The 15,712-nt window shown below is 66.4% G+C and overlaps 2 protein-coding genes across 6 annotated transcripts; one reads left to right on the top strand and one right to left on the bottom strand.

The window, feature by feature from the left end:
* Positions 1-360: 360 nt before the first annotated feature.
* Positions 361-5,597, bottom strand: SLC5A5 (solute carrier family 5 member 5). 3 transcript variants are annotated; one of them, XM_064469517.1, is made up of 15 exons: positions 5,382-5,597; positions 4,432-4,931; positions 4,272-4,337; positions 3,899-3,950; positions 3,710-3,777; positions 3,472-3,626; positions 3,216-3,356; positions 2,627-2,756; positions 2,367-2,455; positions 2,128-2,240; positions 1,894-1,964; positions 1,546-1,632; positions 1,245-1,450; positions 799-902; positions 361-710 (listed from the first exon to the last, which is right to left on the bottom strand). In XM_064469517.1, exons 2-15 carry the CDS (start codon positions 4,804-4,806, stop codon positions 481-483), a joined length of 1,887 nt encoding a protein of 628 aa, XP_064325587.1. In that variant the 5' UTR covers positions 4,807-4,931; positions 5,382-5,597; the 3' UTR covers positions 361-480. The 3 variants fall into 3 exon arrangements, with proteins under 3 accessions (XP_064325587.1, XP_064325586.1, XP_064325585.1); XM_064469516.1 differs by lacking the exon at positions 5,382-5,597 and adding an exon at positions 5,151-5,291; XM_064469515.1 differs by lacking the exon at positions 5,382-5,597 and having other exon boundaries at positions 4,432-5,064.
* Positions 5,598-6,699: 1,102 nt separating this feature from the next.
* On the top strand, positions 6,700-15,199 carry JAK3 (Janus kinase 3). Of its 3 annotated transcripts, none has more exons than XM_064469514.1 (24): positions 6,700-6,894; positions 7,325-7,537; positions 7,643-7,766; positions 7,884-7,995; positions 8,625-8,770; positions 8,875-9,157; positions 9,233-9,355; positions 9,439-9,596; positions 9,839-9,950; positions 10,226-10,412; positions 10,803-10,924; positions 11,003-11,134; positions 11,215-11,299; positions 11,393-11,526; positions 11,756-11,894; positions 11,986-12,137; positions 12,866-13,016; positions 13,087-13,226; positions 13,505-13,694; positions 13,796-13,920; positions 14,083-14,255; positions 14,336-14,453; positions 14,571-14,681; positions 14,776-15,199. In XM_064469514.1, the coding sequence occupies exons 2-24, from the start codon at positions 7,333-7,335 to the stop codon at positions 14,890-14,892; spliced, it is 3,339 nt and encodes a 1,112-aa protein (XP_064325584.1). In that variant the 5' UTR covers positions 6,700-6,894; positions 7,325-7,332; the 3' UTR covers positions 14,893-15,199. The 3 variants fall into 3 exon arrangements, with proteins under 3 accessions (XP_064325584.1, XP_064325583.1, XP_064325582.1); XM_064469513.1 differs by having other exon boundaries at positions 8,875-9,163; XM_064469512.1 differs by having other exon boundaries at positions 8,875-9,355.
* Positions 15,200-15,712: the final 513 nt, after the last annotated feature.

Below are 15,712 nucleotides of genomic sequence, written 5' to 3'. Positions count from 1 at the left end.
CTGGAGGACCAGTCAGGGTGGAACCCATTGTTATCTGGGTGGGGCGGGGCATAGTAGGGCAGGGATGTTGCCTGATGGGTGGGGCTTAAAAGGGTGTGGCCTATTGTCATCTAGGTGGAGCAAGGTTTAACAGGGCAGGGCCCACCCCCAGGGCACAGCAGGAGCTTGTGTGCTGTTCCCCCCCACCCCAGCACCCATCCCCCCAGCACCCATCCCCACGTTCTGTGATCCCCCCCACCCTGTATGACACCCCCCTGCACCAGCCCAGCTGCATCACCAGAGGGGCAGCAGCTGTGTGTCCATGTCATCCGTCCGTCCACCCCCTCCCCCACCACAGCCCCCCCAAGGACAGGCTCCTCCTGGGGAACAGCTCCTCCTTTATTGGGGACCCTGGGACAGGGACGTGCACCCCTGTCCTGCTGTCCCACCGGGGCTGTAGCTGGGCCACCCGTGTTGTGTGTGTGTCTGTGTCCCAGCACCCTACACATCAGTCTCCTGCAGCAGCAGGTCAGTGGCGGTGCCAGGATTTGGGGGGTCCTGGGGGGGGCTGCTGTCCCTGTCCAGTGTTGCTGGTAGCACCTGGGGGGCTTCTGCCTTGGCTGGGGGCTCTTCCCCGGGGGTCTTGGTACCCATGGGGGACACCAAGGGCCTCTGCTTCATGATGTCCCACCACAGCACACCCGGGGGCAGCCGTGTCCGCTTGGTCGGCCCTGCCGGAAAGAGGGTGCCATGGGGAGGGGCTGTGGGCGGTGGAAACCCCAGCACTGGGTCACGTCCGTGCCTGGCCCCCAGCCTCACCTGGCAAGGAGCTGAGCAGGACTCCCGCCACCACCGTGGTGAGGGTCCCCAGCGCCCCGTAGTACAGGTAGGAGATGGCATAGAAGTCATCCACAATGGCCGGCCTGCAAGGGGAGGGGGTCAGGGACTGGCAGAGGCAGCGGTGTGACGTCACAGTGAACCAGGAAAGCGGTGTGACGTCACAAGGAACCAGGAAAGCAGTGTGATGTCACAAGGAACAAGGGGAGTGCTATGACAATACAAGGAATGAGGATAGTGGTGTGACATCACAGTGAACAGGGAGAGTGGTGTGACTTCACAGGGAAAGCAGTGTGACATCATAAGGAACACGGAAAGCAGTGCGACATCACAGTGGACAAAGCGAGCAGTGTGACATCACAGCAAACCACCTGCGCCCCATCCCACCCCAAAAGGCACCATTCCCTCCCCGTGCCGTCTCCCCTCACCGTGCCGGGGCGGGGGCCTCCTCGCAGTAGGGCAGGGGTCCCAGGAGGATGGTGCGGTTGGCACCGGCCGTGCGGTTGTAGAGCGGGCAGAGGGCCCCGGAGGCGGGCAGCACCCCCATGGCGGCAGCGCTGGGCGGGTAGAGGGTGCCCCCCACGGCCACCCAGAAGGAGAGGGCGAAGCCGACGCCCAGGCCCCCCAGCACGCCCTGCGGCAGAGGAGAGGGGTCCGCACAGCCTGGGGGAGCGGGCTGCAGCGGGACCCCCAGGACCACCCCTCCAACCCCCGCCCCAGGGGACTCACGGCCGTGCTGCATATCGGCAGGAACATGCCCAGGATGAAGGCCCCCAGCAGCGGGCCGCTGATCACCCCCATGACGGTGAAGGAGCCCTGGGAGGGGGATGGAGAGCTCTGCCCCACTGCCCCGCGTGGGGGCTGCGGGGGCTCGGGGGGCGAGGAGGAGGAGGATGGTGCTTGGCTCTGCCCCAGACCCCCCAGCTGCTGCAGTGCAGCCGGCTCAAGGGCTCTCCGGCAGCCAGCGGCGTGTGGCCGGGTCCCGCTCGGCCAGGCAGAGCCGGCGGGCGAGGGCGAAGGGGGCAGCGGGGCGAGCTCAGCCCCGTGCCGGATCCGTCCCTGCGCGCCGGGGCTCACCTGCAGCACGCCACCACCCAGCAGCGAGGCCAGAGCTGCCACCACAATGCACGAGGTGCCGTAGATGAGTGCTGCGGGGGGGGGACACACACGGACGGGAAAGGCTCAGCGGCACCGTACGGCACGGTATGGCACGGCTCGGCGCGGCACCACGCAGCGCACCGTGGCGCGGCACAAAGCAGTGCCGTGCAGCACGGGATGGGGTGGCACGGCACGGCCCCCGTCCCCACTCACACAGCCCCTTGGAGATGAGGGTCAGCCTCTGCGGTGACAGCATGGGCAGCCTGGGCTTGACGAGGTCCTCGACGGTGACGGCTGCCATGGCGTTGATGCTGGTGGAGGCCGTGCTGCGGCACAGGCAGGCGGCAGCGCTCAGCCTCGACGCCAGCAGCCTGTGGGGTGGGGGCGGCCGAGCCCCCCTTCCATGGGGAGATTTGGGGTCCCCTTGGGGCGGGGGGGTGCCCCATCCTCACCTGAGGGTCCCGCTGTAGGCACAAGCCAGGAACAGCCCCGGCACGCCTGGGAACGTCTTGAAGATGTCAAGGACCAGGTAGGGCACGTACTGCGGGGGGAAGCGGCTGCATTGGGGCAGGGCAAGACCACAGGGGACCCCAGCCCCTGCAGCAGGGCTGAGACAGGGACCCAGGGGTCCAGCCCCTCTGACCCTCTCGCCCTTCCACCTCGCTGCCTTCAGTTTGGTGCTTGAAAGGGCAGAGCCGGTGGCGGCCGGTACCTGGTCTGGGGCTGAGATGTAGCCAGCCAGGAGGGGATCACAGTCCTTGTACAGCGCAAACATCACAAGGCCACAGGCCACTGCGCTGGAGATGATGCAGAAGAGCCCTACTTGATTCACCAGCAGCGCCCTGCAAGCACAGGGCAGGAGCACACCCGGCTGAGCAGGGGTGCAGGGTCCGTGCAAGGGTCTCTGCAAGAGTGCAAGGTCCGTGCAAGGTCCGTGCAAGAGCGCAGGGTCCATGCAGGGTCTGTGCAAGAGCGCAGGGTCTGTGCAAGGTCCGTGCAAGAATACATGGTCCGTGCAAGAGCGCAGGGTCTGTGCTAGGTCCGTGCAAGAGTGCAGGGTCCATACAAGCGTGCAGGGGCCATGCAGGAGTGCAGGGTTTGTGCAGTGGTGCAGGATCCGTGCAAGGTCTGTGCAGGGGTGCAGGGTCTATGCAAGGGTGCAGGGACCAGATGGGGGTGTAGGCACTGGGATCCCCAAGGGCAACAGGCTGGCATGCAGCCACCCACCCCACCCAGGGCAGCCCCTCACCCCCATGCACCATCCCATGCAGAGGAGATCCAAATGACCCCCGTGGACTCACATCTTGGCCTCCCTCTCGGTCCTGCAGGCCACGTAGCGCTGGACCTGGGCCTGGTTGATGCCGTACATGGAGAGCCAGACCAGTGTGCCCCCCAGCAGGAAGGTCCAGACCGTGTACCGGCTCCGCGGGTCCGGGTTAAAGCTGGGCACAGCGGCACGACACAGAGGCCAGTGGGTGAGCCAGAGCCAGCACCAGCCTCCCAGCACGCTGGGGCAGGGGGAGCAGGGTCAGCACACAGTGGAGTAGGGGGACTCACTCAATGAAGTTCACCCTGGAGCCTTTGGCGGCGATGCTCAGCACCCTGGTGGGACCCCCCACCAGCAACACCCCCCGGATGATGATAGCGATGAAGCCAGAGAGCATCACGAAGACCTGGAAGACGTCTGTCCAGATGACAGCCTTCATCCCACCCTGCACCAGATGGAGCCATGGGTGAGTGCTGGGGACCCTCGGGGACGCCAGGAACCCCCAGGACCCCCAGCTCCTGCACTCACTATGGTGGTGTAGAAGGTGCAGATGACTCCAGTGGAGAGCAGGGATGCCCAGATGTCCAGACCTGTCACTGAAGGAGATGGGAAGGTGCTGAGCAGAGCCCCAGGGTGCAAACAACGCCTGGGGTGGGACAGGTCCCCGCTGCAGGGATGGGGACACAATGGGGAGCAGCCCCCACCTCCCCACCACACCTTGGTTGAGGATCAGGGCGGGGGCATAGATGACGATCCCTGTGTACAGCATCTGCAGGAATAGGGGGGGTCAGCACCCCGTCCCACTGGCACTGCGGGCACCGGGCAGGTGACAGCTGTGCTGGTGGGGACAGGGACGAAGCGTGGTGGTGCTGCCAAAGCATGGTGTGCAAGCACTGGGAAAACACTGGAGTTTTCATTCAAAACAGGGCTCCCGTCGGGCGCTATTTGCTTTGAGCCATGGAAAACATGAGCAAGGGAACAAGGCCGCTTCCCGGGGGCTCAGGGCAGTGTCAGCCTGGCCAGATCCAAGCCCCCGCCGGGTGCCACATCCCCGCCATCCCCTTCCCACCCGTGCGCCATGGATACGCACCGTGGCCACCACGTACTGCAGCGTCCCGCACAGCCGGACGGTCCTGCTGAACCGCCGCTCCAGATACTGGGGACAAGGACAAGGGAGCGCATCAGGGCCATCCCGGCATCGGGGCGCCCCGGGAGCTGCTCCGGGGCAGGATGCATCCCCCTGTGCCCACCTCGTAGGTGCTGGTGAGCCCCAGGCGGTAGAAGACGGGGAGGAAGAGCTGGGCGGTGAGCAGCGTGTTGATCAGCTGCCCTGCGCACATCCAGAGGAACTTGGCTCCGTACCGGTACGCCTCCGCCGGCACCCCCAGCACCTGGACGGCCGACATGAAGCTGGCCGATAGCGAGAGCCCCACCGGCAGTGCCGACATCCGTCGTCCCCCTGTGAAAAAATCCTCCGAGGTCTTCTGGCCACCTTTGGCGAGGCCGTGGAAGAGCCCGATGCTGGTGGAGATCAGCAGCATCAGGCCGAAGACCCCATAGTCCCAGAGGCTGAAGGTGAGCTGCTCCGGCACCCACACCTCCAGGCTCCCCGCCGGGGCCAGCATGGCAGCTGCAGCGAGGGGAAGCCCCCGGCCGGGCGTCTGCGGGCGGACAGGAATGTGGCACAGGGATGTGGCACGCACGGCTAGGCCAGGGCACGGCGGCACTGGCGCATCCGAGGGCGGTGAAACTGGAGGGGGAGACAACTCCATGCAATTATCGACCGACATCCGATGTGCAGCAGAAAGGACCGAGCACAGAGCGGAGAGCGTGGCTGCCTCCCCATCCCAGCCCGTCCCATCCCGTCCCCGTCCTAGGGAAGTTCTGTGCCGAGCATTCGGCTGCAAAGGGCAAAGCCCAAGCTGCAAGAGGGACAGCCTGAGCTCAGCAAGGAAATTGCACCAAATACCTCCCAGTTTGGAGCCTGCAGGGAGAGAAGAACGGCAGCGCCCGGTCTGGCTGCTCCGGAGCACACCGGGCACCGGCTCCGTGGCTCCAGGGAAGCTACGGCACCTGAAGGACGTGGCCAGGAGGGATAGATCCCCCCCGAGCCAGCACAAACAGGGAGGGGCAGAGCCACCACCGGCACCAAATTTATCTCCAGCTGAGGGGACAAAACAAACCAAAGCTAAACCTTTACCCAGAAAAAAGCAGCTCGTTTGCAGGCAGCTGCTTGCAGACCGGCAAGGACCCGGAGCTGAGGAGGAGAGCGGGGCAGCGTAGAGGGGGCAGCTCGGGGGTCCCTGGGGACGCGGGGAGCCTGGCAAGACGGCGGAGGCTGCTGCGACGTCCTCGGTGGGTGTCGAGGCGGCGGCGGGGCGAGCGGGGCTGCGGTGAGGGGCCGGCTGTGCCTCAAGCTCCTCCAGCCTGCAGGGCGGGCACCGACAGGAGGCAGGTTCAGGGCATCAGGGAGGGACCCACAGCGGGGAGGATGGAGCCGTCGGGGGCCGCATCCATAACCCCTTCCCTCCCACACACCCCGACACCAGCTAACCCCAGGCTACGGTGAGCAGTGGCACGGCACCCCGTACCCCAGCGGGCAGCACGGCAAGGGATGGCAAGATGGGTTTAGCCACTGGGATACGTGGCACCTTGGCATGGGCGGGCCTGGCTTCCTTGTTCCTCAACACAAATGCTGCTTTGTCTTGTGCAGCATTGTCTTGCCCCAAAGGGAATTTCCTTCTCCTGTCCTGAACCCCAGGGATGAGCCTGGCCTTGAGACTGGGAAAGAGCCCGGACACGGGGACAGAGCCGCCACGGGGGCACCGTCCCCTCCAGGGCATCACCATACGGCGGAGGAGGGTTCCTGGTCCCCAGGGTCTGGCTCCAGCCCTAGTGTCCTTGTCCCCATCACCCATCCTCAGGGACAAGGCTGGACAGGACCCCTTCCCTGCCTCGCCCCCACCTTCGCCTCCTTGCCGAGCTGGTTAGAGCAGCAGAAAGGAGAAAAACGAGTGGCTGCTGAGCCTGGCCACATCCACCAGCGGGTACGTGCGATGCCGCATGGCACCGGGGCCTGGCACACCCCCAGCACCACAGTGGCCCCGACGGCACGGCAGCACCCGTGGCACCCTGAGGCTGGGCTGGGCACAGTAGGGCTGGGGCAAAGGGACTGAGCCCGTCCCGGCAGGGCCGTGAGTGGGGTGGGGAGTGTCCAAGCAAAGGGGTGCAGAGGGGCAGGGGTGCGCGGGCAGCGCCCAGGCCCTTGTCCCACACAGTGGTGTGGGACAGGAGGGGCGCTGGGATGCCCTGGCTGAGCGTCGCCCATCCCTGTGGCACCCACAGCACCAGGAGGTAGCAGGACCAGCAAGATGCCCAGGTCCATCGGGGTGCCCCATGGGGCGCCCTGCACCAAGTGGGGTGCCTGGGGGTCCCTGCCTCTTCACCCCCTGGCTGGTTCCTGCACCCTGGGGTGGCTTCTTTCTGGCCCCCCACCCTGTACCCCGTGCCTTGCCAGGAAGCCGCCTGCTCGTGAGGCTGCAGGCAGGAAGGAAGTCACCACGGGGATTTTTTGACTCGCTCCTTCGCTCACAGCCTCCGAGCAGCCGCCTACGCAGCCCAGGAACCCCAACCCAGCGGCACAGCCCTGCCCGGGACCTGGTCCCCAGGGCTAGAGCACACGGGCCCCGGCAAGGCCGCTGGCACGGCAGCAGGTACCACACCGGCACGGCGGGGCGCTTCATGGGGTCTGGGCAGCCCAGCCAGGCATGGGGATGGAGCTGAGTCCCCCCTGCCCACGCCTGGGAGCGATGCAGGTCATGGGTGCATGGCCTTGGGCCAGCTGGCGAGGAGGAGCGGCCGTGGGATGGGCTGGGGAGGGTGGGTTTATCCATGTGCCCGGAGAAACTGCTGTGTGCCTCAGTTTCCCCTTCATCCTTCCCAGGCTGGGCTGACCCCAGTCCTGGAGATGCCGCCGGCTTGGCTGTGGGGTTTTACCCCAGGGAGGATGCTGAGGGAAGTGCATGAGGAAGGGCATATGTGGGGCAAGGTCCTGCCCCGCATGGGGGTTGCGCCCGTGGGGGTACGGTACCGCCATCACCGGGGTACCGAGCTGTCAGCTGAGCCCCCCCACCATCCTTGCAGCGCCCGCCATGGCCCCGCTGGGCGAGGACACGCCGCTGATCGGGGAGCGCTCCTGCAGCCTCTCCTCCACCGAGACCGGCACCCTCCAGGTGCACCTGTACCACTGGGTGCCCACCCCCTGCAGCCCCCCTGGCACCGCTGCCGGCGTCCTCACCTTCACCTTCGGCGAGTACACAGCCGAGGAGCTGTGCGTCCGTGCTGCCAAAGCCTGCGGTGAGCATCGTCCCCCGGCGCCGGGGGGCTCAGGGCAGCGGGCGGGGGGGCTCAGGGTTCCCCGTGCCCGTCTGGGCAGGGGTCACAGCACCGCTCTGTCCCCAGGCGTGCTGCCCGTCTGCCACCCGCTCTTCGCCCTGGCCACCGAGGATCTCAGCTGCTGGTTCCCCCCCAACCACCTCTTCACCGTCGATGACTCCTGCAGCCAGGTCGTGGTGTACAGGATCAGGTACAGCCTGCGGGGATGCTGCCGTCCCAGCCCGGCTCCCTGGGGAGTCTCTGATGGCTGATAGGGGCTGTGCACTATGGAGACGCAGTGCTGAGCCCTCTCCGTTCTCCCTGTTAGGTTCTTCTTCCCCAACTGGTGTGGACTGGGACGGTCCCACCGCTTTCAGCTGCTGAATGACCGGGCCAGCCCCGTCCTGGACTACCCTGTCATCGACTACCTTTTTGCCCAGGTGAGCCCCGCCAAGCTGTCATCCCTGTCCCCAGCACCTGGGGCCGCAGGGCGAGGTCCCACATGGCTTCTTGGGTGCGTGGGATATGTTAAGCTCAGCACAGTGATGCCCTTCACCACCCTGGGCCGTGCCACTCTCCTCATCCTCCTCCAGCACGTACCAGTCCCTGGCCATGACGCCTGCAGGAAACGGGGCTTCCTACACAGCTCAGCTGTGGCTGTTTGTGGGCATCCCACACGGGGCACGGGGCTCCCCAGGCTGGGGATGGGGGTCACTGTGTCCCCTGGGTGACACATGCCCCAGGGATGGAGGTGGCTCCACTGCTCCCCAGGCAGCAGCAGGAAACCAGAGCTCGGCGCAGGATGTGACTCACGCGGGCACTGAGGCACAGGGCTGGGGCCGGAGGCAACCCACCACCCCACAGCCAGCCCAGGCTGATGGGGGGGTCAGCAGGGGCCACCCTGGAGGGTCCTGTTAGCTGGGGGGGGTGACACCTGCCACAGCCTTGCACACAGAATGGGGGTCTTGGGGCGCATCAGGTCTGCTGGTTGCAGCATCCCCAGGCATGAGATGTGCCGAGCAGGGGGCTGGTGCAGGGAGCCCCCACCCAGCCTCTGCACCCTCCCCAGTCCCGCAGTGATTTCATCGGGGGCCGCGTGACGGTGGCGCTGAGCCTGCCCATGCAGGAGGAGTGCCTGAGCCTGGCCGTGCTGGATATGCTGCGCATCGCCAAGGAGAAGCGGCAGAGCCCCGACGAGGTCTTCAGCCATGTCAGGTGAGCTGGGGGCCGTGGGGACAGCCTGGCACCCGTGGGGACAGCCCGGTGTCCCTGAGGACAGCCCGGCACCCACCGCTCCCTCACCTCCCTGTCCCTGGCAGCTATAAGTCCTGCATCCCTGAGCCATTGCGGTGCCAGATCCAGCAGCACAACTTCCTCACCCGCAAGCGCATCCGCCGCCGCTTCAGCAAATCCCTGCGCAGGATCGGGGGCTGCCAGACAGACGGATGCTACCTGAAGCTCAAGTACCTGCTGGACCTGGAGCGGCTGCAGCGGCGCTGGGCGGAGGAGAGTTTCCGCGTGCGCTCACCCGGCTCCACCACGGACATCGTCATCCATGTGGCCGGCGAGAACGGCGTCTCCTGGAGCTGCGGTGACTCCGAGGTGCAGGTGGGTGGCTGCGCCGGGGGTTCCCGAGGTGGGGGACGTGGAGGCCAGCCCCAGTCGTGTCCCCAGCAGAGCCGCCAGCACTTCTGCGACTTCCCCGACATCGCCGATATCAGCATCAAGCAAGCGAGCCGGGAGGGCAGCCCCGTGGAGAACCGCATCGTCACCCTCACCAAGACGGACAACCGGGTGCTGGTGAGCTGGGGAGGTGTGGGGGGAGCCCCGGCGGGGTGGGGGGCCAGGGCTGGTGCGAGGCTGACTCACCCGCCTGACCCCAGGAGGTGGAGTTCCCCACGCTGCAGGAAGCCCGCTCCTTCGTGGCTCTCATCGACGGCTACTACCGCCTGACGGCAGACGCCCACCACTACTTCTGCAAGGAGGTGGCTCCCCCCCGGCTCCTGGAGGATGTGGAGAACCAGTGCCACGGGCCCATCAGGTGGGTGCTGGGACCCCCACTCGCCACCCCAAACCCACAGGTGACGGGGAAAGAAATCACTGGGGTGGGAGCCACAGGAGGGGCGAGCACCGGTGCCCATCGCGCTGGGCAGGCGATGCTCAGGCCACCCCAGTGCCTGGCCGGGTTTGGGGAGAGCATGGCTGACGGGTGAGCAATGGGGGTCCTTGGGGGTCTCCCTGCGGGGGATCACACCGTGCCAGACCCAGCCCTGCCGTTCGCAGCTCCGAGTTTGCAGTGAATAAGCTGAAGGCGGCAGGGAGCCGCCCCGGGCTGTACCTGCTGCGCCGCAGCCCGCAGGACTTCGACAGCTACCTGCTGACAGTCTGCGTCGAGGTGAGACCGGCACCGGCACCGGCACCGGCTGGGAACCGGGGTGCCGGCACCATGGAGCATCGTGCGGGCTCCCGTGCTGGGTGCCGCGGGTGTCACCGGGAGCGGGGAGGGAAAGGCAGGGCTGAGACCTGGTGCTCGCAGGGATGGTGCCACCGGCGACGGCGCTTTGGTGACGGGCACGGCCCCAGGGCTGCCGTGGGCACCTGCAGGGCAGGAGGCGCTCGGGGGGCTCCCGGGGGTACCCCACGCCGCTGATCCTGGCTCTCACCCCGCAGACCCGCTCCGGCCAGGACTACAAGCGCTGCCTGATCCGCAGGGATGAGGATGGGAGCTTCTGTCTCAAGGGGGTGGCGCGGCGGTTCTGCAGCCTGCGGGAGCTGCTGAGCACCTACGGGCGCTGCGGGCTGCAGGCCGAGGGTACCCGCATGCGCCTGGCTGCCTGCTGCCCGCCCCAGCCCAAAGGTGATGCCGCCACGCCGGGGCGGGGGACGGGGCAGGGCTGTGGCGGTGTGACGTCACAGAACAGGCTGTGTGACGTCACAAAGAGGGCTGTGTCGTGGAGTGGGCTGTGTGACATCACAGGGCAGCCCGTGTGTCGTCACAGAGCAGGCTGTGCGATGTCATAAAATGAGCTACATGACATCGCAGAGCAGGCTGTGTGAGGTGTCAGAGCGTGTTGTATGAGAGCATGGAACTGGCTGCGTGACATCATAAAGCAAACTGTGAAGTCACAGAGCAGGCTGTATCAGCAAAGAGTGGGCTGCGTGACATCACAGAACAGGCTGGGTGATGTCACGGCGCGGGCGCAGCCTGCCCCAGCCACCCCTCACAGCTGCTACCCCCGCCCCTCAGAGAAGTCCAACCTGCTGATCGTGCGGAGCGGCTGCCCCCAGCCCCCCGGCTCCCCCGCCGCCCCCCGCCACAGCCTCAACCAGATGATGTTCCACAAGATTGACCCCCAGAGCCTCACGCAAGTATGGGGGTAGCAGGGCGCCGGGGGGCCGGGGCATGCGGGCAGGGAACCCCCTCACCAGCATCCCCCCTCTCGGCAGGGCGAGAGCCTGGGCCAGGGCTCCTTCACCCAAATCTACAAGGGCATCAAGCGGGACCAGGAGGAGGACGGGTACTACCAGACCGAGGTGGTGCTCAAGGTCATGGACGGCAGCCACCGCAACTGCTCCGAGGTGAGGCGGCAGCAGACCCCCAACCCGGCACCGGAGGGGTCCCCATGGCCCCCCCTGAGCCAGCCTCTCCCCGCTCCCAGTCCTTCCTGGAGGCAGCCAGCATCATGAGCCAGCTCTCCCACAAGCACCTGGTCCTGCTGCATGGCGTCAGCCTCGGGAAGGACAGTGAGTGTCCGTCCCCCTTCGCCGGGCGCCGCGATGCCACGGCCGCGCTGCCGGGAGGGCGTGCGCCGGACCTGCCTGCGCTGCTCCCCCCAGGTATCATGGTGCAGGAGTACGTCAGGTACGGGCCCCTGGACCTCTACCTACGGAAGAACCAAGGCGAGGGCAAGGTGACGACGAGCTGGAAGCTGCAGGTGGCCAAGCAGCTGGCATATGCCCTCAATTACCTGGTGAGCCAGCGGCTGGCATGACACCAAGCGTCCGTGTCCCGCAGTTCCTGCCTATCCTCATCCCACAGCTCCCATGCATCCTGTGGCTCCTGTGCATCTGCAGCCTTCAGCACCTGTGCATCCATGACCCACGGCCCCCACACATCCCTGTCGGCTCACCCCAGCTGGCACCGGCTCAGCCCTGCGCACGGGGCTGTGCTGATGCTCCTGGTCCCTCTCTCCTTCCCAGGAGGACAAGAAAATCACCCACGGCAACGTCTCCGCTAAGAAGGTGCTGCTGACCCGGGAGGGGGACGTGGCCAGCGGCAGCCCCCCCTTCATCAAGCTCAGCGACCCCGGGGTCAGCGTCACCGTCCTGGCTAAGGAGAGTAAGTGCCTGGCCTGACCCAGAGTGTCCAGGAGGGGGTGGCAGGCCCCCCCCCAAGCGGGTGCTGAGCAGGGCCGTCCCCCTCTCCCCAGTGCTGGTGGAGCGCATCCCCTGGGTGGCCCCTGAGTGCCTCAGCAACCCCAAGAGCCTGGCGCTGCCGGCCGACAAGTGGAGCTTTGGGGCTACCCTCTGGGAGATCTTCAGTGGTGGCAACATGCCCGTGAGCCTGCTGGAGCCCCAGAAGGTGAGGCTGCCCTGTCCCACTGCATCCCGACCCTCCTGCCCTGTCCCTCCTGCCCCATCCCACCGCATCCTGACCCTCCTGCCCCATCCCGCTGCATCCCGACCCTCCTGCCCCATCCCTCCTGCCCCATCCCGCTGCATCCCGACCCTCCTGCCCCATCCCTCCTGCCCCATCCCGCTGCATCCCAACCCTCCTGCCCCATCCCACTGCATCTTGACATTCCTGCCCCATCCCTCCTGCCCCATCCCTCCTGCCCCATCCTGCTGCATCCCAACCCTCCTGCCCCATCCCACTGCATCTTGACCCTCCTGCCCCATCCCTCCTGCCCCATCCCGCTGCATCCCAACTATCCCACCCCATCCCGCTGCATGTGGGCTCTGCTCACTCACCCACTGCCCAGAGAAGCCCACATGCCGCCCGTCCCACCCTGGGATTTCTTTGCCGGCCAGAGGCTCTGGTGACCCAGGTCACACAAAAAGTGGCAATGCTGGGGGGAGACAGGCACCCATGGCATGCAGAGCTCCAGAGCCCCCCCGCCTCGGTGTGCGGCGGAGGTGGCGGCTGGGTCCAGGGCTGCAGGGACCAGCTATAACCAACCCCCGCAGCCTTTGGGTGATGCTCAGGGCGAGGGGTTTGCACAGCCTGGTGAGGGGCGTGGGGGCTGCTCAGGGCAGGCATGGGGCCGGGCACCCTGCAGCCAGCCTGAGCACCCTCTCCCACCCCTGCAGAAGCTGAATTTCTATGAGAACAGCCTCCAGCTCCCCGCGCCAAAGTGGACGGAGCTGGCCACGCTCATTGCACAGTGCATGGACTACCAGCCCTGCCGCCGGCCCTGCTTCCGCGCCCTCATCCGGGACCTCAACAGCCTCATCACCTCTGGTGAGCCCTGGGGTGGTGGGGGTGGGTGGGCTCTGGACCCCCACAGTGCCCTCACCAACACCTCCCCCAGATTATGAGCTGCTCTCGGACCTGTCACCCACTGACACGATGCTCCGGGACAGCTTCTGGGGGTACGAGCCCCTCACCATGTGCCAGGACCCCACATACTTCGAGGAGCGGCACCTCAAGTACATCTCGCTACTGGGCAAGGTGAGGGGGGGCAGAGTGGGCCCCATCCCCCAGGACTCAATGCACGAGTTTCTTGCGCCCCCTCTTTCCTTCGTTTGGGGCATGCAACATCCCTGGCTCCTGGGAGGATGCTTTGCCCTCCAAAGCTGAGAAATGCTTGGTTTGCACCCGTGGCCTCACCTGTGCGTGGGACCTGGGAGGGGTACTAGGTGCTGGGGACATGGTGGGAGTCTCTGAGACCCCGCAGAGACCCCCCAGCATCCTGTATCCCGCATCCCCACCCGGCTCTCCCTGACCAGGGCAACTTTGGGAGCGTGGAGCTGTGCCGCTACGACCCGCTGGGCGACAGCACGGGCGAGCTGGTGGCGGTGAAGAAGCTGCAGCAGGATTCGGCCAAGGAGCTGCGGGATTTCGAGAGGGAAATCCAGATCCTGCACTCGCTGCAGCACGACTTCATCGTCCAGTACCGGGGCGTGTGCTACAGCCGGGGTGAGCACGGCGTGGAAGGGAGCGGGCAGGGGGCAATGCTGCCAGCGCCTGGCTCCGGCTCTGCCTGCATCCCGGCCGGAGCGTGATGGATGTGCGTGCAGGGCGGCGTGGGCTGCGGCTGGTGATGGAGTACCTGCCCAACGGCTGCCTGCGGGACTACCTGCAGAAGAACCAGCCCCGCCTGGACCACAGGACCTTGCTCCTCTACGCCTGGCAGATCTGCAAGGTGGGACCGCGGGGGATGGCGGCAAAAGGGGGTCCCGCTCTCCTGTGGGGGGGGGAAGGAGCAATGCTGTGGCTCACCCAGGGGGGGTCACGGTTCACCTGGGGCAAGCCCCTGGGGATGCTGCTGGGTCGCAGCCCCAGCGAGTGGCTGCATCCTACACAGGGCATGGAGTACCTGGGGGCGCAGCGCTGCGTGCACCGGGACCTGGCCAGCAGGAACATCTTGGTGGAAAGCGAGACCCATGTCAAGATCGGGGATTTCGGGCTGGCCAAGCTGCTGCCACAGGACAAGGACTATTACGTGGTGCGGGAACCCGGCCAGAGCCCCGTCTTCTGGTGAGGGTGGCACCGGGGTGGGGGGCACATGGGGCTGTTGGCCCGGCTGGAGCCGGTGCTCAGCACCCTCCCACCGGCAGGTACGCGCCTGAGTCCCTGGCAGACAACATCTTCTCCCGGGCATCCGACATTTGGAGCTTTGGGGTCCTCCTCTACGAGCTCTTCACCTACAGCAACAAAAGCAAGAGCCCCTCAGAGGTGAGACTCCCCTCCCCAGGGCTGGGGTCCCACTGCTCCCATCCCAGACCTGTTACCTTTAGGATGAGCCCCCCCCATCCAGCCACGTTGGCCTCGTGCTGACAGCCATCCCCATAGGAGTTCCTCCGCATGATGGGCACCAAGAAGATGGCACAGATCATCTGCCACTTGCTGGAGCTCCTGAAGGACAACCGGCGTCTCCCAGCCCCAGCTGGCTGCCCCGTGGAGGTGAGCGCCCTGCCCAGGCTGCCAGGGGCTCTGGGGGCCGGTGGGGGTCCTGGGGCCACCCTGCCCCCCTGATGGCCTTGTCCCTTGTCCCCAGGTCTACACGCTGATGCTGAGCTGCTGGGCCTTCACCCCCAGCGCCAGACCCACCTTTGGGGAGCTGGCCCCCAAGGTGGAGGCACTGCGGGATGGCCGGAGCAAAGCCCGTGGGTAGCCCACCCCAGCCAAGACCCCGGCCACCCACCTCCCTCCCCAACACCAGGCAACGACAGACAGACAGACACACGGCCACAGCGATGCTTTAACGCGCTTTAACAGCTGCGGGGCCAGCGGAGGGGCAGCAATGTGGGGGGGGACGCAGCTGTCATCACCCCCACCATGCAGGGCAGCCCTGCTTCCCCCTTCCCCATGGTGGGCAGGGCCCCTGCGCAACGGCGCTTGCCTTTTACCCCCACTTCCGCCTGTTTCTGTCCCCACCATGGCAGGATGTGGCATATTTCTAGTAAAGTTCGGTAAATTTGGCAGCTGGAGTGAGGGGAGAGGGGATGCACAGGGAGGGGAGATGTATGGGGGGAGGGGAGATGTATGGGGCGGAGGGGAGATGTATGGGGGGGAGGAGCTGTGGGGGGGTCTGGTCATGGTGGAGGCACTGGAAGAAAGCAGGGAGGGGTGAGGGTGCCCATGGGAGATCCTGGCATGGGGGTCCCAGGCTCGGCACTCACTGCAGGCTTTGCCAGGGGGTCACTCCAGCGGGTGCCCCTGCACAAGGCTATGGGGTGCAGGTGAACCCCTGCTTCCCGGTACAGCTGCTGCACTGGCCCTGCCGCAACCGCTGAGCTTCTTAGCATCCCAGGGTCCCCTCGTATGGGGCTGGGGACAGTGCAGGGACCTCAGGGGCTCTGCAGAGGGACCCCCAGCACAGAACCCTCCCCTGGGCGTAACCATTCACCCCAGCGGGGTCAGAGGGTCTGTTTGCTCCCAGCCTGACCTCCATCCTCCCTGCACCCTAATCCCGCAGCAAGGCTCCAGACCCC

The sequence above is a fragment of the Phalacrocorax carbo genome, chromosome 19 (genome assembly GCF_963921805.1).
Source record: "Phalacrocorax carbo chromosome 19, bPhaCar2.1, whole genome shotgun sequence".
NCBI lineage: Eukaryota > Metazoa > Chordata > Aves > Suliformes > Phalacrocoracidae > Phalacrocorax > Phalacrocorax carbo.
Note: the sequence above shows the minus strand (reverse complement) of the source record. Positions and strands in the feature narration are given on the sequence as shown.